The following is a 24,778-nucleotide window of genomic DNA, read 5'->3' as shown; positions in this document are numbered from 1 at the left end:
GGGATTCGAACCCAGGTCTCCCGCGCGTGAGTTCAAAGACTTTGAATGGAGTCAAGAAGAACGCACGGCAAACCAAATACTATATGATGGGGCGTTTGCGAAGAATATTAGTTTAAACGAGGACGGAAGCTAACTTCGGCAAGCCGAAGTTTTAATACCCTTGCAGACTTTGCCGAAATTGCTAAAACTGAAAAAGTAGCGAAAGGAATAAGGTATACATAAATAAACTAGATTTGCATCGTTTAATGTCAATTGCTTTTATACTGCAAAAATGTCATATAAAAATAGAAAAAAAGGGATACTTTCGCAGCCTTTAACTATTTTTCCTACGGAAGCTATAAGAAATAGACGTCCGATCGGCAAGCGCTTTTACCCTAATCCAGATATGCGTAAATAAATAAGACTTTGAAAAATGTATGTCAATAGCTTATACACTGCGCGAAATATTCTAAAAAACATGAAATTTTTACCGATTTCACCGTATTGTTCCTATGGGAGCTATAGGATATTGACGTCCGATCAGCACGCGCTTTTACCTTGATGAAGGAATGCATAAAAAAATACGATTTGAAAAAATGTACAGCAATAGCTTTTACACATCGCGAAATATTCTGAAAAACATCAAATTTGGACCGATTTTACCCTATTGTTCCTATGGGAGCTATAGGATATAGACGTCCGATCGTCACGCGCTTTTACCCTGATCAAGGTACGCATAAAAAAATAAGATTTGGAAAGATTTATGTCAATAGCTTTTACACTGCGCGAAATATCCTAAAAATCATTAAATTTTAACCGATTTTACCCTGTTGTTCCTATGGGAGCTATAGGATATAGACGTCCGATCGCCACGCGCTTTTACCCTGATCAAGGTATGCATAAAAAAATACGATTTGTAAAGATTAATGTCAATAGTTTTTACACTGCGCGAAATATCATAAATTCTTGCAAGATATATCCAATTGTTCCTATGGGAGCTATAGGATATAGACGTCCGATCGGGGCGATTTTCAAACTTGATCTGCGTACACATGTTTTAGGACGATTGTGAAAGTTTCAGATCGCTAGCTTTTAAACTGAGCTCGCAAACGGTATTGAAACAGACGGACAGACGGACAGACGGACAGACGGACATGGCTATATCGACTCCCCTATTGATCCTGATCAAGAATATATATACTTTATGGGGTCGGAAACGTCTCCTTCACTGCGTTACAAACTTCTGACCAAAATTATAATACCCTCTGCAAGGGTATAAAAAGTTTTTAGAACTCGTTAAGTCGAAACTGTGAAAGTTGAAATATTTAAAATAAATTTTCTAAGATGATATTTCATATGACAAAAATTATTTTAATTACTTTTCAATAAAGGGTTAAAGCTTTAGTCGTTTTAAGCATAACTTCTCATCTGTGTTTATAACACAAGTAAAAACGAGGACGGAAGCTAACTTCGGCAAGCCGAAGTTTTAATACCCTTGCAGACTTTGCCGAAATTGCTAAAAGTGAAAAAGTAGCGAAAGGAATAAGGTATACATAAGTAAACTAGATTTGCATCGTTTCAAGTCAATTGCTTTTATACGGCAAAAATGTCATATACAAATAGAAAACAAGAAAGGAAAGCTAACTTCGGGCGGAGCCGAAGTTGATATACCCTTGCAGAATACTCTGTAAATTATATTCTCCAAAAATTATTGATATGATGCATTCTTAATACTCATAAAAAATCCCAACTTCCTAACTTTAAAAACACCAAAGTTATGGCATTTCCGATCAATCAGTTAAATGGCAGCTATAGGATATAGTCGGCCGATCCTTATGAACTTTTGTAGGTCGGATTGATTGGCCAAAAATAAAACACATAGAAAATCCCAACTTCCTAACTTAACAAACACCAAAGTTATGGCATTTCCGATTAATCAGTTATATGGCGGCTATAGGATATAGTCGGCCGATCCTTATGAAATTTGGTAAGTCGGATTGATTGGCCAAATATAAAACCGATAGAAAATCCCAACTTCCTAACTTTACAAACACTAAAGTTATGGCATTTCCGATCAATCAGTTATATGGCAGCTATAAGATATAGTCGGCCGATCCTTATGAAATTTGGTAGGTCGGATTGATTGGCCAAATATAAAACCCATAGAAAATTCCAACTTTCTAACTTTACAAACACCAAAGTTATAGCATTTCCGATCAATCAGTTATATGGCAGCTATAGGATATAGTCGGCCGATCCCGGCCGTTCCGACATATATACTGCGTGCAAAGGAAAGAAGGCTGTGTGCAAAGTTTCAACTCGATAGCTTTAAAACTGAGAGACTAGTTTGCGTAGAAACAGACAGACGGACAGACGGACATGGCTATATCAACTCAGGAGGTGATCCTGATCAAGAATATATATACTTTATAGGGTCGGAGATGTCTCCTTCACTGCGTTGCACACTTTTGACCAAAATTATAATACCCTCTGCAAGGGTATAAAAAGGGATGCTTTCGCAGCCTTTAACCATTTTTCCTATCTCCTTTAAGATATAGACTTCCGAGCGGCAAGCGCTTTTACCCTAATCAAGATATGCGTAAATAAATAAGAATTGGAAAAATGTATGTTAGTAGCTTACACACTGCGTGAAATATTCTGATAATCATCAAATTTGGACCGATTTTACCCTATTGTTCCTATGGGAGCTATAGGATATAGACGTCCGATCGGCACGCGCTTTTACCCTGATCAAGGTATGCATAAAACAAGAAAGGAAAGCTAACTTCGGGCGGAGCCGAAGTTGAAATACCCTTGCAGAATATTCTTCAAATTATATTCTCCAAAATTATTCATATGATGCATTCTTAATACTCATAAAAAATCCCAACTTCCCAACTTTAAAAACACCAAAGTTATGGCATTTCCAATCGTTCAGTTTGTATATGGCAGCTATAGAATATAGTCGGCCGATCCTTATGAAATTTGATATGTCGGATTGATTGGGTAAAAATAAAACCCATAGAAAATCCCAACTTCCTAACTTAACAAACACTAAAGCTATGGCATTTCCGATCAATCAGTTATATGGCAGCTATAAGATATAGTCGGCCGATCCTTATGAAATTTGGTAGGTCGGATTAATTGGCCAAATATAAATCCCATAGAAAATCCCAACTTCCTAACTTTACAAACACCAAAGTTATGGCATTTCCGATCAATCAGTTATATAGCAGCTATAGGATATAGTCGGCCGATCCTTATGAAATTTGGTACGTCGGATTGATTGGCCAAATATAATACCCATAGAGAGTCCCAACTTCCTAACTTAACAAACAGCAGAGTTATGGCATTTCCGATCAATCAGTTATATGGCAGCTATAGGATATAGTCGGCCGATCCCGGCCGTTCCGACTTATATACTGCGTGCAAAGGAAAGAAGGGTGTGTGCAAAGTTTCAATTCGATATCTTTAAAACTGAGAGACTAGTTGGCGTAGAAACAGACAGACGGACAGACAGACGGACAGACAGACGGACAGACAGACGGACAGACAGACGGACAGACGGACAGACGGACAGACGGACAGACGGACATGGCTATATCAACTCAGGAGGTGATCCTGATCAAGAATATATATACTTTATAGGGTCGGAGATGTCTCCTTCACTGCGTTGCACACTTTTGACCAAAATTATAATACCCTCTGCAAGGGTATAAAAATACGATTTGGAAAGATTCATGACAATAGCTTGTATACTGCGCGAAATATCCTTAAAATCATTAAATTGTAACCGATTTTACCCTTTTGTTCCTATGGGAGCTATAGGATATAGACGCCCGATCGTCACGCGCTTTTACCCTGATCAAGGTACGCATAAAAAAATAAGATTTGGAAAGATTTATGTCAATAGCTTTTACACTGCGCGAAATATCTTCTATTCTTGCAAGTTATATCCGATTGTTCCTATGGGAGCTATAGGATATAGACATCCGAACGGGGCGGTTTTCAAACTTGATCTGCGTACACTTGTTTTAGGACGACTGTGAAAGTTTCAGATCGCTAGCTTTTATACTGAGCTCGCAAACGGTATTGAAACAGACGGACAGACGGACGGACGGACAGACGGACATGGCTATATCGACTCCCCTATTGATCCTGATCAAGAATATATATACTTTATAGGGTCGGAAACGTCTCCTTCACTGCGTTACAAACTCCTGACCAAAATTATAATACCCTCTGCAAGGGTATAAAAATAAAATAAGAAAGATGTCGGCAGCTGAAATTGAACTTGTGGTGCTTAGATTTCTGGTCAGACGTTTAGAACAATTTTATGGTCATTTTAGAACATGTTTCCTATGTTATAGAAAATATTTCTATATTTTGGGATTAATTTTTATTTTTTAGATAATATTTCTATATTTAGGAAAATATTTCTATATTTAAGAAAGCGTTTCTATTTTTTAGGGTTATCGAATTTTTAAGGTTAATTTGAGAAAAAATTTTTAATTTTTACGGTAAATAATTTTTTAGGGCAGAATTCCTAATTTTAAGAAAAAAATTTCTAAAAACAAGTACCATTTTTACTAAAATATATTTATATTTTTACTAAAATTTCTACATTAGAGAAACACTTTCTTGATTCAAGAAAAGTTTTGTTGTTTTGAGAAAAAAATTCCTTGAAAATAGAAATCTTTTCTTGGATTAAGAAAAAAAAGTTTTATGACGAATTTCTAAAATTTATGGTTAATTTTGCTATGAGTGTAGGCGGACGGCTATCCTCAGTGCTAACAATAATGACTATACAACGCTCTTACGCTTTTGTTCACTGGTAGCTGCTTGAAATAAGTGTTTAGAGGCAGAAATCGATTTCTGCATCGGGACCGTGCCTCTAGGACAACAAGACCCTACCTTTCAGGGGCCGACTGCGCAGTGCGACTACTCACCTGTGTGCAAGCGCGTGTGCTGCTGGACATGCGACAGCTGCTTAAATCTACGATCACAGTAGGAGCACTTGTAGGGCTTCTCTCCGGTGTGCACGCGGATGTGCTGCACGAGCTGGTGGTTACTGGAGAAGCTCTTCATGCACTGCTGGCACTGGTGCGGCTTGGTGTCCGAGCCAGGCGTGATGCTGCCGCCCAAGGCGGCCGAGCCGGCCACGCCGTGGGTTCCTAGGCCGACGCGGGGAATCTGCTGCTGTATTTGCTGCATCGCGCTTTTGTGCATGAAGAGCTGCAAGTGCAAACAACACGTTAAAACGGTGCAAAGTAGTTTAACAAACAGATATGCAATGAACTCTTGGCCGTAGGCAGTGTACACTTCAAACCCGCGAACCCATTGATTCATTAACTTCGGGTCTTACTGTCAGTACGTCTGTCCCGACCAGTTATATTTATAGACTTTTTTCTTCACCCGTTGTGCCAGTTTTGGATGTTTTTTATGAGTTTATTTTAAAAATGTGTACCGTTGCATGTCGTACAACCGAAAAACATGTCAGCGAAATCAGAACTTTTTGTGAAGAGTCACAAATTAAAATTATTTAATGTAAATAAACAATTATGTGTATGGTGAGGGTAAAGTTTTTAGATGCGAATAAGCTGCTTACTCACATTGTGAGGTCATCATTCGTTTTGCTGATTTTTGATAAAATATCATTGGGGCCAAAACCACACCATAAGTAAGATTGAACATGAAAAATGCACAATACATTTCTCTCTTTTCGACTATCCACCAAGCATAGCTATTAAATATATATATTTCAAAATGTGATTTGGTCAAGCCGATGAATTTTCCCATGCACCTATTTTTATTAAGTTGCGAAGGGAGGTTGCGGCTCTGCCAAAATTAGTAGAACAAAATTTAGAGAACTTAAAAATTAATTATAATGGAATAAACAAGAAAGGAAAGCTAACTTCGGGCGGAGCCGAAGTTGAAATACCCTTGCAGAATATTCTGTAAATTATATTCTCCAAAATTATTCATATGATGCATTCTTAACACTCATAAAAATCCCAACTTCCTAACTTTAAAAACACCAAAGCTATGGCATTTCCAATCGTTTAGTTATATGGCAGCTATAGAATATAGTCGGCCGATCCATATGAAATTTGGTAGGTCGGATTAATTGGCCAAAAATAAAACCCATAGGAAATCCCAACTTTCTAACTTTACAAACACCAAAGTTATGGCATTTCCGATCAATCAGTTATATGGCAGCTATAGGATATAGTCGGCCGATCCTTATGAAATTTGGTAGGTCGGATTGATTGGCCAAATATAAAACCCATAGAAAATCCCAACTTCCTAACTTTACAAACACCAAAGTTATGGCATTTCCGATCAATCAGTTATATAGCGGCTATAGGATATAGTCGCCCGATACTTATGAAATTTGGTAGGTCGGATAAATTGGCCAAATATAAAATCCATAAAAAAATCCAACTTCCTAACCTTACAAATACCAAAGTTATGGCATTTCCGATCAATCAGTTATATGGCAGCTATAGGATATAGTCGGCCAATCCTTATGAAATTTGGTAAGTCGGATTGATTGGCCAAATATAAATCCCATAGAAAATCCCAACTTCCTAACTTTACAAACACCAAAGTTATGGCATTTCCGATCGTTCAGTTATATGGCAGCTATAGGATATAGTCGGCCGATCCCGGCCATTCCGACTTATATACTGCGTGCAAAGGAAAGAAGGGTGTGTGCAAAGTTTCAATTCGATATCTTTAAAACTGAGAGACTAGTTCGCGTAGAAACAGACAGACGGACAGACAGACGGACAGACGGACAGACGGACAGACGGACATGGCTATATCAACTCAGGAGGTGATCCTGATCAAGAATATATATACTTTATAGGGTCGGAGATGTCTCCTTCACTGCGTTGCACACTTTTGACCAAAATTATAATACCCTCTGCAAGGGTATAAATATAGCAAATAATTATATTGGAATATAGATATATATATAAAATTATTTCTTGTTTTCTCCAAAGAAGATTCGTATTTGTATACCCTTGTAGATAAGAAGGATTTAGTCAAAAGTATGCAACGTATGAAGGAGACATTTCCGACCCTTTAAATTATATATATTCTTGATCAGCATCACTAAAGGAGTTGATCTAGTCATGCAAGTCATGCCAGCGTGAATTACCTTTAATCATTTTTGTAATATTTATAAAATATAGTTTTAAGTTTTAGAGGACCAATGAAGTCGGGTCTCAATCTATTTAACATATTTAAAAATAAAATATTAAAAATAAATATAAATATTTTATAGCCGGTTGCAAGGGAAAACATCAAGAATATTTAAAGAGTGGTGATTGTTAGTTTTTTAGTCATGTGATATGCACGTCTTTCGTAACTCGTCAAAAGTGGTTTTGTTTTGTATTTCAACACCTAATTAATAACGAGGACTGAAGCTAACTTTGGCAAGCCGAAGTTTTAATACTCTTGGACTCTTTGCCGAAATTGCTAAAATTGCAAAAGTAGCGAGAAGAATAATAAAAGTGTAAAATAAACTCGAAGTCTTCTTAATACAAATGCCAAAGAACAAATATGCCAAAAACTGTATCGGGAGTCACCACACTCCCTCAAGAAGATGACCCTTCTAATTGCGTGCCCCCATTGAGAAAGAAAATATAAGTCAACGAGGGGAAGCTAACTTCGGCGAGCCAAAGTTTTAATACCGTTGCAGACTTTGACGAAATTGCTAAAAATTTAAAAAGTAGCGAAAAGAATAAGGTATACATAAATAAATTAGATATATATATATACTTTATGGGGTCGGAAACGTCTCCTTCACTGCGTTACAAACTTCTGATTAAAATTATTATACCTTTTGAAAGGGTATTAAATGCCAGCCCAGCTCTTTATGCGCGAAAATGTAAATAATCTTATTCTGTAACCAAATATATTCATTTCGATTTCATTTCATTTGCATCCTCGGCTTAAGTTTCTTAAATAAAAAAACATTTACCAATCTTGGCAACGTCTTGGCCACTAAAACTACACCTACAAATTGATATCTGTTTTCATACAAAAGTTATTTAATTTCTCAAAAGATTGTTGAACTAGACAAGAAGTAAATATATTCTTGATTAGCACCACAATGCGATTAATTCTATTAATTAATTTCTAGCCATGTCAGTCTGTTTTTTCATTTTTACGAAAACTGATCTCTTAGCATTACAGTTATCTGGATCAAAAATATTTTCTGATGTAAGTATCTAATAGGTGGACCATATCATATAGCTGTCATAGGAACAGTCGAAAAAACAATTGAGCAAAATAATGCTTCGTTGTTTTTAAGCATGCACTACTAGATACAGCATTGTTTTAAATTTAAAATAAATTCGTTGTTTAAAATAATCATATAACTTTCATAACCGATTGATGCAGTTGTTGGAAAACTTAAATAGCTACGCTGTATTTTAACATAAACTCATAAAAATCGATATAGTCTATGTATAAACATCACCGTGCTTTCTATCTAGTTTATCTTGTTGTTTTGGTTGATTGAATTATTTATTACTAATTCAGACTTCAAGAGATGTTGATAAAGTAGATCAAATTAAATATCAATTGTGAGGAGTAGACTACTACTGTATAGCTGCAGAATTGAAAACTGAGTGAATTACTGCTTTAATGAAGAGGATTGCATATCAAGACTTTAATAAAATCAAATACGCATCGAATGGCTTCGAACTTGCTGCACTAAATTCATTTTTGTTGGGGATTTCCATCCATTATTATAACCGTTTACACGTTTCTACGCAAACTATAAGCTATCTGCTTGAAACTCTCCTAAAAGTTGTCTTTTTATTGCAGGTAGTATATAAGTCGGAACGAGCTGGATCGAGAGACTATGTCATATAGCTCCCATAGGAACAATCAGAAAAAAAAGTTTTAAAAATAACTTTGTTGATTTACATTTTTTTTGTTTTTTCTTTGGCATTTAATATTTTAATACTACAGAATTAAAGTTTTTATTAAATTAAAATCGGACATCTATATCATATAGCTCCCATAGGAAACAAATTTTTATTTTGCTTTTTTTCCATTAATCAAAATATTCCTTTGAGATATAGTATTAATTTACTATATCAAAATTACGCTTTTATTTTTGTCAAAATCGGACAACAATATCATATAGCTGACATGGAAACGATGGCAAAATGCAGCGCAAAATCGTCATAGCTTCATTGTTTTTAGTAATATAGGCATAGAAATAGAAATGTTGTCGTTTTGTATATAAACTTCGGCTTCTAAGGAACCCTCTACTCTAAGTCACAGGCACTTGAAAGTATTGACAAAGGTGCACCCAAAGTTCATTTCGGGAAGCTGGCAACGCTATGTTATTTTTATACCCTTGCAGAGGGTATTATAATTTTGGTCAAAAGTGTGCAACGCAGTGAAGGAGACGTCTCCGACCCTATAAAGTATATATATTCTTGATCAGGATCACCTCCTGAGTTGATATAGCGATGTCCGTCTGTCCGTCTGTCTGTTTCTACGCAAACTAGTCTCTCAGTTTTAAAGCTATCAAATTGAAACTTTGCACACACCCTTCTTTCCTTTGCACGCAGTATATATGTCGGAACGGCCGGGATCAGCCGACTATATCCTATAGCTGCCATATAACTTATTGATCGGAAATGCAATAACTTTGGTGTTTGTAAAGTTAGAAAGTTGGGATTTTCTATGGGTTTTATATTTGGCCAATTAATCCCACCTACCAAATTTCAAAAGGATCGGCCGACTATATCTTATAGCTGCCATATAACTGATTGATCGGAAATGCCATAACTTTAGTGTTTGTTAAGTTAGGAAGTTGGGATTTTCTATGGGTTTTATTTTTGCCCAATCAATCCGACATATCAAATTTCATAAGGATCTAGGATCTGCAAGGGTATATCAACTTCGGCTCCGCCCGAACTTAGCTTTCCTTTCTTGTTTCGGTATTTTTTGTCGATTGTTTTCCTTTCTCTCTCTCTTATAGCTGACGTCGATCTGAGTACTTGACTCAAATGCCTGGAGGTACATATTGTTAAAAATATTTTTTTTTACTTTTTCTTGGCATTATTTCTCAAATTAATAACAACGAAATTATAGCTAAAGTTAGTTTCTGAGTTCACGTTCTATCAATTTTTATTAAAACGCGGTTTGCGATTTCTTTCTCGAGTTCTTGAGTTCTTATAATTCTTGATATATAACATTTTTATCTCTAAACACTTACGGTTGGTAATTATTTAGCGTTACAATTCAAATAAAGTTCTTGTATCAACAACATCTAGTTACGTATAAAAGTCTGAACTAACTTTATCATCCAAAATTTCGCACAATAAATTACTCATAAAAAATCCCAACTTCCTAACTTTACAAACACCAAAGTTATGGCATTTCCGATCAATCAGATATATGGCGGCTATAGGATATAGTCGGCCGATCCCGGCTGTTCCGACTTATATACTGCGTGCAAAGGAACGAAGGGTGTTTGCGTAGAAACAGAGAGACGGACATGCTTATATCGACTCAGGAGGTGATCCTGATCAAGAATATATATACTTTATAGGGTCGGAGATGTCTTTACTGCCTTGCACACTTTTGACCAAAATTATAATACCCTCGGCAAGGGTATAAAAAAACGTTCTGCTGCCCGCGCAAAAAAATTTTATATATTATATTTTATATTATATTATATATAGATTATAGTATTGTTCAGAAAATACCACAACACCATACAAATTTATTATTTCAGGTACAGGTCCGGAGTTTCAGATGTCCCACCAGATCATCAATGTTTATCAGCCTCACACTTCTTTTAATTCGGCGTAGGTGGTTTCCAAAAATTAGAACATATACTTCAATATAGGAATAAAAAATTGTCAATGCTTAAATAAATTTGAACTACAATTTGTTTATCCTAAGCTCCCTTGACATGCTTGCTTCTCAGAACGTATTGGTCACCTTATCTCAAGCAAGTCTTTCAGTTCTAAAACCCGCAAGGTTAATTATATAAATGTATAACTTGCTTGGCAATGTTTTTTTAAAAAAATTCTGTCCCTTTTTTGTGCTCTCTTGTGTATTACTATCAGTGAAACTTAGTACCAGTGATACTAACTATCACATGCTTCTTTTTGTTTTTCTGAAGAAGTAATGGAGATTGATAAAAATATTCGCAAAAAAGAACAGATGTAGGTGCATTGTGGAAGCAGGGGAAAAGGCGAGGCAATTTCGTGTAGCTCTCTGGTTGGTTGTCGGCCAAGCGACGGTTGATTCCACTGGTAGCTGCTTCAGCAACCTTCCATCGTATCGCCACTCGGCTTTGTCCGAGACAGACTGCACTTTTTATTTACTTGGTCCTGGTAGGTATGGTATGTGGATGGCTGGGGCCCGACTACAGCCGTCTTTCTTTGTCCGTTACCCTCAGACTTGGAATCGCGAAAAAAATCAAATAACACCACAGGCCCAACTGTCGACGTGTCCAGCCAGATTCGGCCAACAGCAGTTGCGAATTGTCGGCAAATGGGATTGCGATGAAATAACAGGTCCAGCACAGACGTTTTAGGGACAGCACAAGGCGTGTCTCAGCCTGTGGCCGTTTATACGAGACTAGCAATGGAGGTAAAATTCAGCAACTAGATGACATTTTGAAATTTAAGTGGATAAGTGGAGCATGATGCAACATTTTTTAGTGACTACTAAATTGTCAAAAACTACGTCTTTAATCCAATATTCCCATAACAGCTATCGTTAAGGAAGGCAATGTTTAAGATAGAAAATATTAAATACTACAAAATATTTTGGTAAACTGAAGGTTTTTCTGTGACAATACAATTTGCTACATTGTTACAATAATTAATCTGCCGCACAAAATTATGCAATAAAAAGAAGTGCTGTATATTTTATAGCAGGGACACATAAGCTTTTATAAACATTTTATATCTTCTTTAAAGACTGCATTATATTAAGGCGTTGATCAGAGTTTGAGTGACGTTGAACTAAAACTATTAATATATAATAATTAGTTTTCAATTATAGTTCAAATATCAACAAATGAACTAAATTAATAAATTTTATTTACATTTTATTTATTTACGGAGAGGAAAAATATGAAAAGGGCGAAAGAGAGAGAAAATAGAGAGCGATGAAGAGAGCGCGCTTAGATAGTCACAATGAACTTCATACATGCATTTTTCTACTTGGTTCCCCTTTTTAAGCCCTGCCATCCTCGCTCGTTTCGTTTTTGTTTTTGTCTTGCCTCGCCTCGCCCTCTATTCCCTCCGCCAATACTCGACCCCTAGCACCAAGGGACGCAAACTCGGAGAGGGATGGACTTAGGTCCGCCGGACGCTTCTTTCACTCTATCTTAGGGGTAGCAGGAGGCGGCAACCATCGCTATCGCTTCTTTTCGCTTTGCTCGGCGTGTGGTCGAGGTGAGTGAAATAAAAATGGTCGAAAAAAACGTGAGGGGTGGACAAATGAGTTCGTTCGGCTGGGTGCGAGTTCGCTTGTTCGTGTGTAAGCGGCGCACACACACGTGTAAAAGTATATATCCAAACATATCCACATAAATAAGGACTTGCGAATGTGCTTGTCTGCGCCTTAACCGTCGAAGACAAAACATTCGAGAGAAGGTCAAACGTTCAGAACGCCGGACTCCTCTAAAATATGGAGAAGTCGTTGTTGTCTATTATGTTTTCTACACCATTTTTCGAAAGTTTTTTTTTGTGAATAAATGTTTTAATAAAATATATGTAGATATGGTTTATTCAAAGGGCGTCGCACCACAAGTTAGTAAGGGTGGCTTTTACCCAAAAAGCAATAGATAAATCACCCATTTTTGAAACACTAAGTTTTTAGAAAAAAAGCTCTCCTGACTATTCATACCTACTTTGTAAACACCCCATTTAGTAAATATTCCCAATGAATCAAAACATTTCAAATGATACCGAAAGCACTTTTTATCTGGTAACTAAACGGATAAAAATAGATAAACGAATCACTTGTCGCCACTGGGCAATAGATCGTCAGAGATATCATTAACGACGACTTTATAATTCTTTTGCCAAACTACAAAAATTTATCTTTCAAGTTTTGGCTCGAAACTAAGTCCGTTTTTGACTATAAAATAAGCTTTAAATGGTTGTTCGATTTTTTACAAATGTAACCTCCTCTTCGTCCTCAATTTGTATACCCTTGCAGAGGGTATTATAGGAAAAGAAGAGTAGGTCTAGCCATGTCCGTTTGTCCGTCCGTCTTTCCATCCGTTTCTACGCAGACTAGTCCCTCAGTTTTAAAGCTATCTTTCCATTGCAGGTAGTATATATGTCGGAATGAGCCGAATCGGGCGACTATATCATATAGCTCCCATAGGACCAATCGGAAAAAAATAAAAATAAAAGAAAAAGTATAACTTTGTTGTTTTTAATACAAAATGGCTAAATGCAGCGCAAAATCGACATAGCTTCATTGTTTTTAGTAGCATAGGCATAGAAATCAAAATGTAGTCGTTTTGTAATAACTGCAAGGTATATACCCTTCAGATTGCCGAAGTTTGCTTCCTTTCTTGTTTTCTATCGCTTATCTTCCCTTACCGACTGTCCGTCCCTTTATCCGTCCGTCCCTTTATCCGTCCGTCAGTCCATCCTTCCGACTGCCCTTCCGTCAGGTAATATATTCGTAGGATCAGGCCGGATCGGCTGCCATAGGAACGATCGAAAAATGTATCGAAAATCGGCATTGCTTCATTGATGTTAAACAATATTTCATTTTTGTAATATTGTTAAAATAAACGTTAACCTAATGACTTTTTGTATAATTAGAAAGGATAAATTCAATCATTATTTCAGTCAATTTCAAAAATCCGTATTTTAGGAAACTTAAAAGGAAATTATTGTACTTTCACTTATCCTAACCTTGTTTTAACGCAATACGATTATAGAAAATCAATAGAATTATTTATAAAGAAAAATTAAAAGTGGGCCATGCTCTTCTAAAAAATTCGACTTTTTCAATTTTTTTTTTTTTGAAACTTAAGAGTAGGCGCTTTGCTATGATTTTAAAACATCTTGGAAATGATCGATTTATATCTCTAATCTGGGGAGCACCTTACTAACAGTATTTAATCCTCATAAGAAACTACTGTGGTCAAATCACAACGATGATTCATAAGCGCTTGTCGTTTAGTCAACAGTAATCAAATCCATATAGTGATTGATTTAGCTTCAATCTTGACATTGCACTAACAACAACACTGCCTTACTAGCTAGTTGTGAAAATTGTAATTAATAAACATAAGATGTCACTTTTAAATGAAAATGTTCAAATTGTCTAAGACTGGCCCAAACCAAATGATCAAATTTGAGAAAATTAAATAAAACATTGCATAATTTTACAGATACACAATTTAATTTATAAATTCTTTTTTCTCCTTACATGTTTAAAAGAATGAAAAGGTTGATACATAATATATACTTTGTTTATACGTCCAGTTTATTCGCACAGAAGAGTTACTGATGCATAAAATTGAGCCATTCAACAGCTGGCTTTATATATATTTATTTGCAGTATTAGCAATTAAAAAAAAAAATCAGTGTTTTTTGTTTTCAGATAAAGTGTGCGTATAAACTGAGTAATAGTACACTAAAAGTAAAATAAATATTAAGGTTAAATTAAACAAAAACAAATAACTGGAAGTAATTTTAAGCATAAATTTCGCTATAAAAAAACTGATAGTGATCAATTACTGGGTCCTTGGAAAGCGCTTCATGGTTCGGGTAAGTTTTTCTAAATGCATGGATGTACGTAGGTACATCTGCGTACAGTTGCATGTTATTTGTGCGTAAAGTGTTGGGGGATGTGCTGTGCTGCGCTGCAGCTGTGTACTTGTGTCTTTTACGAGGAAGAGTACTATACACAACGGAACAGATGCCAACTCACTCGTTGCAGGGTTGACCAACATTCTTCAAGGGTGCGTTCACTGATCGCGGCTGCGCTGCTCGACCGGGAAAGCTGAAGCTGGAAAACAGTCGAAGGGATACATTGTTAGTTAGAAATAAGACTGACCACATTCGTTTCTTATATACTGCGAAATTAGATGTGAAATTTGAAATTGCGATCCAACTTGACTGATGGCAGCGAGAAAATGAGTGACTTAAGCAGTGTTTTGGAAATTATTTATTATTCCTATTTTTATTATTATTGATGTATGCTACTACTAAGTTTGGACCAAATTCGTTATCTAAATAATTGGTTTCCAATTAAGACTTAATGACTTATTTTTATCTAGGTCAACAACACTTTACCTTCCCCAACACTTGCCAAAAGTCGAAAATTACGTTTTTGTACAAGCTTTTATGCCCTGGTATTATTATTTAGTCAAAACCTTGCCCAAAAGTGAGGGAGACGTTTCCGACCCTGGAAAGTAGATGCATTCTTGATCATTCTTGATCAGCATCCCCAGGAGAGTCGATCTAGCCACGTTTGCCTGTCCTTTTCTCCGCAAAACTGGTCTGCCAATTTAAGAACTATATTCCCAAAAGTCTTAATTGTATTGCAGTTATTAAATAAGTCGGACTACTGTATTATATAGCTCCCATAGAAACAATCAGAAAAGTGAATGAAAAATAATCATAGCTTTCATGTTTTTTCACACATACAAATAACTGTGAGATAATTTTGAACGATTACAGAACAATGGTTTTATTTTATAATATCATATAGCTGCCATCGAAAAATGTATAGGAAAAGCGACATATCTTCATTGTTTTAAAAAACAATATTTAATCCGGTTTGCCGAAGTTTGCTATCTTTCTTGTATATATATGTTGTGTATTTATTTTTAAAATTGTATTGTGAAAAGTTCAAAATCTTCTTTATAAAGTGCAATTGAAAGATATCTTCAATGTTATTTATTACTACTACATTCAAATTTTGTTGAAAAAAATAAATACCACCGTCAAATCCGCTTAACTGATATACTTTAGCTAACATATCGGAAATATTCAGAAATAAGTCATTAATTTGTCTATCGTCTATTTAATACATTTTTAAAAGATACTGTGTAATTAAATATTCTGTAATGTCCCTTGCTGCAATGATTATTTATTAAAACAAATATTTATATTAAAATCAAACATTTTGAAAAGTGATAATGAAAAATTACATCGTGCTCCTTTTCACAGTCAAGTGTCATTGTATTTACGATAACGATCTAGATAACCGATCGTGAAACGAAACAAATCGGAACGAATACAACACAGTTCCCTTGCGGTGTAAATTTTCGTATTTTAATTATTATTTCGGCGACTTATTTTCTTGTTCATGTCTTTGATTTTGAAATTTGCGAACTGTGCGGCACTTCTATATCATGTAGGGCGGATTCCTGCATCGGTTAGTTGCACGAACGACGCAATCCCATCAGCTGCCTTCAGCATTGAAGGAAGCCTCTCCATCTTTACTTTGTGGATCGGAAGACTTTCGATGTTAGAAAAACTCTAATAATAGGTATGCATTTTAACCGCGACTGTCTTCAATGAATGCAGATTAATGGTGGTCTTGTTCTTTAAAATTACTTGGTTTCGCGACTACGAAAATAGCTGGTGCACGGACGAACTGATTTTAGTTTCGTTAGATTATTTAGTTACGCGAGGCAGACCGGGGCACACAACCTTTCGGTCTGATGTCCTTTGAACTTCTGCCGGTTCGGCGAATTATCATCAGCAAACGGGACATTGCGTGAGTGCCAGGGGGTTCTTCTTAAACTATCCTGTTTTTGCGGCGTCGTCGTCGTCGTCGACGACGACGTCTCTGTCGCTGCCGCAGTTGAGCTTCTAATTCGGCATCTCTTTCTCTATGCGTTATTATTGTTTTCTTGAAGAAATAAGCACGGACGGAGTTATACAAACGACGGAAAGAAAAAGCTCCCGAAAGAATGGCATCTTGCGCTCTCTTTTCTCTTTTCCTAATGCATAGAGAGTGTTTGTGGGTTGCGGGAAGGAGGGACAAGTCCAGTAAAAACAAAAATTATGGCAGAGTTTACGTCTGGCCTAGGAACAGTGAACTGTCTTGTTTATATGTGTATGTGTGTTATTAAACTGAACCTGAACTTGCATCCCCGTTTCGGCTCATAACATACTGTATACGTGAGCTGAGGTGAAGAATCTTTCACACCAACAAACACACTTGCTCATGGAAGGAACAGCAAGAAAGAAAGAACTCGACAATGGGGGTTACTTCAAGAAAAAGCAGAGCTAAAAACTAAGCAAAGGATAAGACTGCTCCTGGTCCGTCCCTCTCTTTTTCTCTTACGCTTTCGGGCCGTCGCTCTCCCTTTCTCTCCCTCGCTCTCACTCCCTTCCAACCGACAACTTATCGCCTCATGCTCTCCCCTCCCCTAACGTTAGTAATTTGACAAACCCTCACCCCCTTCATTTTTCATTACCCCTCACTAATTTCCAAGCCTCTTTCTCGGGCCAGGCGGGACTTTAAGGTGCAGAGAGAGGTTTAGATGGGCACAGGAATAAGCGATACCTACAGAGAAGGGCTGTCGTCAGAGCTAGTTAAACGCCAAGAAAACTGGCGCAGGACTCAGGCTTCAAAGACCATGTGCAAAGCAGCTACTTGAGAGTTGAGTAAGTGGTCGAAATTTACCCCTTTGAACTGGAACGAAATGGAGCTTTCAAAATTTCCCTCGTGTAAGAGGGGTTGTTATAGGGATGTTTTAATATACTCTTAAAACCAAAAGCGCACAGATTTAAGAGAAAGAAATGGAGAGTCCTTGGATCAAATACAAATTATTTGAATAATAACATTAATGGAAAGAGAAAAAAATCATTGAACCCGCTCTCTTCAAGAAAAAATATCAGTGGTCCGAAACGAGTTCACTTTGAAACTTTTGGATAAAAATGAACAGACCAAAACTTTCAAGGCCGTTGACACATACATAGTCCGATTTACTGGTCTGATAAAGAGACATACTTAAACATTAAGTCCGCAGAATTATCAAATCTTTTACATTTATTTTAATATTAATTCCGTTTTTTATTAATAAAAGATTAATAAAAGGATAAGCTCTTAGGATCTGAACGAAAAAAAAATTATAACTCTCACTCTCTAAAGCTTCCTTTTGCGTGGAAGTGAAAAAGTTTGGAAGACGGCCGATTCGTAAAAATTATATAAATTCCTATCCAGCATGTCATGTTGGTCAGCTGCCTGTCCGTCCTTACCAAATGAATGTCTAAGAGCTAGGGAAATTCAATTTTAAAGGTGCGAGTTGTGCTACAAAAACTCAACCACTTTACCATTTTTTATTCAAGTTATTTCATATTTAAGCATTGCTTGTGCAGCTGGTCAAATGTTCTTTGTAAAAATAGGTGATTGCGATTTCGCTCATTCATCAGGAGCGTTTTTACCCTAGATAGCTTTGACCTTAATATTACTTCACCATTTTTTAATTGGCTTAATTTTGCGATCTGTCCACTTGGCACTGAGCCCATTTAGCCAGCTTAAGGTCAAGTATTGGCCTAGACTCAAAGCAAATCTAAGGTGCGAATTTATTGCAACACTTACAAAACGAGGGACGAGGCGTCGACGACCATACATGTTTCATTAGATACGGTATCGGTATTATCATTTTAAGTTTACATTAGAATTTAATATATATCTTTAACATTTTCGGTATGATAACATAATATTAATAATATTTCGGTAACATAATATTAATAATATAACATAATATTAATAAATAGTTTCATTTCCTTCAACGTCTTAAAAGTGATAAGAATATTGATAAACGAGGACGGAAGCTAACTTCGGCAAGCCGAAGTTTTAATACCCTTGCAGACTTTGCCGAAATTGCTAAAAGTGAAAAAGTAGCGAAAGGAATAAGGTATACATAAGTAAACTAGATTTGCATCGTTTCAAGTTAATTGCTTTTATACTGCAAAAATGTCATATACAAATAGAAAAAAAGGGATACTTTCGCAGCCTTAAACAATTTTTCCTATTTCCTTTAAGATATAGACTTCCGAGCGGCAAGCGCTTTTACCCTAATCAAGATATGCGTAAATGAATAAGAATTGGAAAAATTTATGATAGTAGTATTGATAATCATCAAATTTGGACCGATTTTACCCTATTGTTCCTATGGGAGCTATAGGATATAGACGTCCGATCGGCACGCGCTTTCACCTTGATCAATGTATGCATAAAAAAATACAATTTAGAAAGATTCATGTCAATAGCTTGTATACTGCGCGAAATATCCTTAAAATCATTAAATATTAACTGATTTTACCCTTTTGTTCCTATGGGAGCTATAGGATATAGGCGTCCGATCGCCACGCGCTTTTACCCTGATCAAGGTATGCATAAAAAAATACGATTTGGAAAGATTCATGTCAATAGCTTTTACACTGCGCGAAATATCTTCCATTCTTGCAAGTTATATCCGATTGTTCCTATGGGAGCTATAGGATATAGACATCCGATCGGGGCGGTTTTCAAACTTGATCTGCGTGCACTTGTTTTAGGACGAGTGTGAAAGTTTCAGATCGCTAGCTTTTAAACTGAGCTCGCAAACGGTATTGAAACAGACGGACAGACGGACAGACGGACATGGCTATATCGACTCCCCTATTGATCCTGATCAAGAATATATATACTTTATAGGGTCGGAAACGTCTCCTTCACTGCGTTACAAACTTCTCACCAAAATTATAATACCCTCTGCAAGGGTATAAAAAACCAAAAGTAATAAATTACAAAAAAAACATATTCAAAAACAAATGACCCATTTCAATCAGACATTTTAAATTTATATTAAATTTAAAAACAAATCAAATTTGACAAATTTTATATTAAATTGAATTTAAATTTTAAATTTTAATTAAACTTGAATTATCGAAGACATTGCAGCCCACAAATCAAACTGAAATTGTTCAAAGAAAAAACCCAAGTAAACATTCTTTTCCAAGATACTCTGTTTTTCGAACTGCTCTAACTATCCCTGTCTCACTCTACCTGCACATCTTTAGAATAGTTGTCTGGTGGCGACATAAGCCACAAACACTTTTTGAAACAGAACAAATCGATTTTACCTGAATTTCACTGGCCATTTTGTCGTTGTTGAATTTAATGTCGGGCGTCGTGCTGCCGCCGGAAGGCGTCGAGGAGTGCTGAGGAGACTGCTGGCCCAGCGACAAGGTCTTGTTGCTCATCGTTGGTCCAGGCCTGGGTCCTGCTCCCGTTCCCGTTCCTGTTCCTGTTCCCGAGCTCGAACTGCCACCTATCCGCGGGGACATTGGCTTTCCCTGCGGCGTCTGCAGGCCCCTTCCTCCCATCGCCTGCTGCTGGGCCTGCGGAGTGGACAAGGACTCGTCGGCGGATCCCATGGCCAGGACACGGCCCTCGGCTTCGGCGGCCTCCGTCGCAGGCGCCTCGCCCACGTCGTAGAAGTCCCCGGCGTAGGAGGGCTGGGGCTGCGCCTGCGCCTGCGCCAGCGGCTGGCGGCCGTCGTCCAGTGGCTTGGCGTCCATTTCCTGCTTGGGCTTGATCCCGCAGAGGGCGTTCAGGGAGCTGTGGCCGTAGGTGCGGAGGGCCCCCTGCGCCTGGTCTCCCATCGGGGAGAGGTTGTTTTGCATGGCCGTGGACTTGAGGTGGGCAGCCGCGGCGGCTGCTGCGGCCGCGTTGAACAGCAGGTGATGGCTGCTCAGCTGGGGCGACTGCGTGCCCCGGAAGGAGTCGCCGTAGGACTGCTGCTCCGAGTGCTGCTGCAGGATGTGGCTGGACTCGACCTTGTTGCTCAGCGGGGCGAGGGGGTTGCTGCTGTTCACTGGACCGGAGCCGGGGACTGGGCCTCCTGGGTGGACGTCGGCCAGGAGCTCGTGCTCCTGCGGCATGGAGTGGTGCAGGGTGTGATGGGCAGCTTGCTGTTGGTTCGGGGGCGAGTTGTACTGATGAAGCGTCGTTTGCAGGCCGAATGGGGCTCGCGCCTGCTGCCAGAAGTCCGCGGCGTCCATCTTAAACATTCGAAGCAAGTTCTCCGGGAGGCGGCCAATACGTTTTTCCCAGGTAACTGGGACTGGCCGATCGGTCCGACCTTTGCTTTCGATCCTGCACTCAGATCTGGGCTGCCAACTGCGAATGGTTTGGGCCTGGCTAAAGCATCTTAATTTCATATCATGTCACTTCCTGTGAAATAAAAGAAATCGTTCTAACTACGAATTCTACGCTTACACAGCAAATCACTAAAATCGATTAAAACAAACAGAGACGTCTTTTCTTTTCTTGTGTACTCTTGCAGAGGAAAATATAAATATATATCCAAGCCCAACAATGTAATTAGAAACTAATAAAATTAGTAACTGGGAATATAAAATAAAAAGCGTTTAGAAACAGCCCGACTTGGAGATGCTCTTTTACAACCTGCTCAAGCTGTTAAGTTTCGCAATAATTATAAATATATCTTTTACTTTTATAAAAAAAAAAAAAAGATGCTCTTATCTTAGTTAGGTGTTGCGTAATGTTAAGAATAATAATATTTGATTGATGCAACCACAATGGTCCAATTTAACCAAACTTATTTGTCTTCCATGGAGACCGAGCTCTAAAACTTATTTTTCAATGAATATATATAAATTAACTCTACTAGTAACAGGTAAAAACAACAACACAAATCGTTTGTGGGGTGGAACCGTCGTTGATTCGTACTGGAAATTTATTTAGGTGAATATATAAAAGCACAATCTATTAAAAAATTGATTAAAAAAACATCACCTAGTAAAGTTTTAATATATAGTCGCATAAAAAGGTCAATAAACCATTTATATTAATATGAGTTTAAAGTTTCTTTAACAATTGTCCATTCAAAAAAATTGGTTTAAAAATAGGGATAGAACTGTTACAAACTGAATAAGCTTAACAAAAAAATAAACATATATGACTTGAGTCCTAATTTTGGAGAAAAACAATCTAAGATCAATATAATTGTCCTGAAATCATTTATAAAAGCATTATAATTTCCGTAAAATATTACTCTATGACGCATCAATAGACTGAAATGTTACCTTTCCCATTAATCTGAAATAAATGCAAATAAATATCGCTAACGTTTTTTAATAAAATGTAATATTGAGAGTGATAAAAAAAATGAATTTATTAAATCATGAACAAAAAAATTCTTCGAAAATGCATTGCAATAAAAAACAAGAGAGAACGCTATAGTCGAGTGCCTCGACTATTAGATACCCGTTACTCAGCTAAACAACTTAATATAAATATGGTTCTTGTATGTTTTTCGCCGCTCGAATTAGCACCTTGGCCAGCTGTTCCAAAGTCATCCGTTAGATGGCGCTGCCGTGGTACCACGGGCCATGAAAGGCGGAAATGTAGGCGCTAGCCAGGTTTAAGCGTTTAATGGGTTTTTGGGCGTTAGAGTGGGCGTGGCAAACTTTTATTAGGCCAATCGATAGGTATTGACGAAATAAATACATATCAATTAAAATTTTCATAATAGCATCAAAACTGTGGCCACTGCTTGTGACTTGTGGGCGTCAGAGGGGGCGTGGCACCATTTTGAAACAAACTTGCGCTGCGTAGGAACTCCTAAAATCTACTTGCAAAATGCCAATCTTCTAGCTTTTATAGTTTCCGAGATCTCAGCGTTCATACGGACAGAAAGACAGACGGACAGACAGACGAACAGACGGACATGGCTAGATCGACTCGGCTAGTGATCCTGAACAAGAATATATATACTTTATAGGGTCGGAAACGCTTCCTTCTACCTGTTACATACTTTTGCACGAATACAATATACCCTTTTACTCTACGAGTAACGGGTATAACAAGAAAGGGAGCAAACTATACCTTTGCAGATATTACAAATCGACTACATTTCGATTTCTTAGCCTATATTACTAAAAACAATTAGATGTGTATATTATTATTACTGCAAGGGTAGATAAACTTCGGCTTTCCGAAGTTGGCTTCCCTTCTTGGTTAATACTAAAATTATTATTTTATAACAGTTCCTTTAAAAAAGAACAAATATATTTCCGCTTCGTTTTTACCTCAAGACAAAAATATTTTTTTGAATAAAATAGGACTTATACTTTATGTTATATATTTTAAAAGTAAATTACATGAAAATGGTTTGAAATTGTTGAACATATTAAATTTAGGCACAGTTAACAGAACGGTTGTGACTGACACAAAAATTGGATTCTTAACGATCTTCTGGTAATACCAAACCTTGTTACTTTAAATCCAGTTGTAAAAAGATATTAATTAACTTGACGGGCGATGCTAGATCAGACCAGTTAAATATTAATGGCTATATTTAATCCACCATTTTATTCTTTGCAAATCTGACTCTTAGGTCCAATCAGAGTTTGCGAAAATTTACAAATGGTTCCTAGGAAAATATACCCCAAATTAATTTGAAAAAAAAACATTTTAAAACTTATCGCGAAAGAAAACTAAAATTTGTGAACTTGTATAATACTTTAATGATAATCTTAGATAAGTTATAATACCTACTTTAAAGGGTCGAAATTGTTCCCCGACTTAGTTACGAATTTCATACCATATTAATACTTTCTGCGATGGTGTAAGTAGTATAAATAAGTTTGAAACTTTTTAATTTTACAGTTTAATGAAAACATAATAATGTAGTTGTATTCTGTTTAATAGAACTGTAGACGGATCTCGTTAGTGTCAACTGACAGTGAGAGCTTTCAATAAAAACATATAGACCAAGGATCAGATTTAAACTCCACTGTAAGTGAAATAATTTTCTAAAGAAATGTGGATGGAGTGAAAAAGAACGATCTTGTAAATAACCCAGCCGAATATAATAAAATAGACATCAAAAACCGTTTTTTTTATACTCGAAGATTGGAAAAACAATGGTTTTGTCTTTATGGCAAAAGCTTTAAACTTTAATGAATAGTTCAATTGTAATGAATAGTTCAAACCTGAAGTTAAGATTTTCGTATAACCTTTAGGTAATTAAAGCACTTCTCTTGAAAATCCAAGTTTTCGGAGATATTCTGACACATTTTTAGTTGATTAAGTTGTACACAATTATTTTATATGATGCTATATAATTGTGGCTTTGAACACTAGCACAAGTTTGACGTTTGATGGTGGTCGAAAAACTCCCCGTCTTTTTCATCACTAGTATTCTTTAAAATAATACACAAAATTCTTAAGCTTAAACTAATGTTGTAAGTCCGGAAAAAGAGGGCTTTCCTATTTTAAAGCATTTGATGAAAACTATGCTAAGCTAAGCAGAAAACTTATATTAAATCAGGAAATATAATATATAATAATATCAAATAGTAATGATAAAAATATTTGAAATTATATATAAAATGTCGCAAATAAACTTTTGAATATAATATGTTTTATTATTTACTATACTTTATTAAGTATCAGTATTCGAACTTTTAGGGATTTTAGTGTGTTCTCGCCCTCGTTTACCTCTTTGCGAGGTTATTTTGGCAGACAAATAAAATAATGAATATCTGTATGCACGGCCTCGATTACGGTTACGGTTACGGTTACAGCTGAGACTTTGGAGTCGCTCCCAGTAAACAAGTACAGATAACCTGGCGGCGCGCGAGTCATAGAAAAACTAATTTGGCCGCCGCCTCGGCCAAGTATAAATATGACTGTTGCTGGGGGTTCAGACACGTCTCGTTTAGAAATAGAACTTGTACACAAAAGTGGAGTCGGCTTGAAGTCGAGTCATCGCCATCGTCCTCGCAAAGTAAGCCAA

The 24,778-nt window shown here is 36.8% G+C and overlaps 1 protein-coding gene across 9 annotated transcripts in view; it reads right to left on the bottom strand.

Annotated features, from left to right (window-relative positions):
* Positions 1 to 24,778, bottom strand: part of LOC108040160 (zinc finger protein 646) — a 41,362-nt gene that overhangs the window by 15,914 nt on the left and 670 nt on the right. For 2 of the 9 annotated variants that reach the window (XM_017117446.2, XM_017117444.2), the window contains exons 2-4: positions 20,094 to 21,186; positions 14,935 to 15,012; positions 4,929 to 5,214 (exon numbers count right to left, since the gene is read on the bottom strand). In XM_017117446.2, the coding sequence (XP_016972935.1) occupies positions 4,929 to 5,214; positions 14,935 to 15,012; positions 20,094 to 21,173 (1,444 nt within the window). In that variant the 5' untranslated portion in view covers positions 21,174 to 21,186. Of the gene's footprint in view, positions 1 to 4,928; positions 5,215 to 5,591; positions 5,611 to 14,910; positions 15,013 to 15,299; positions 16,140 to 16,159; positions 16,753 to 20,093; positions 21,187 to 24,480; positions 24,579 to 24,778 lie in introns of those variants that run through there. The other 7 variants (XM_017117445.1, XM_044460637.1, XM_017117447.2 and 4 more) reach the window with 7 other exon arrangements.

Source organism: Drosophila rhopaloa, unplaced genomic scaffold (genome assembly GCF_018152115.1).
Source record: "Drosophila rhopaloa isolate 14029-0021.01 unplaced genomic scaffold, ASM1815211v1 contig_203, whole genome shotgun sequence".
NCBI classification, from domain to species: Eukaryota; Metazoa; Arthropoda; class Insecta; order Diptera; family Drosophilidae; genus Drosophila; species Drosophila rhopaloa.
Note: the sequence above shows the minus strand (reverse complement) of the source record. Positions and strands in the feature narration are given on the sequence as shown.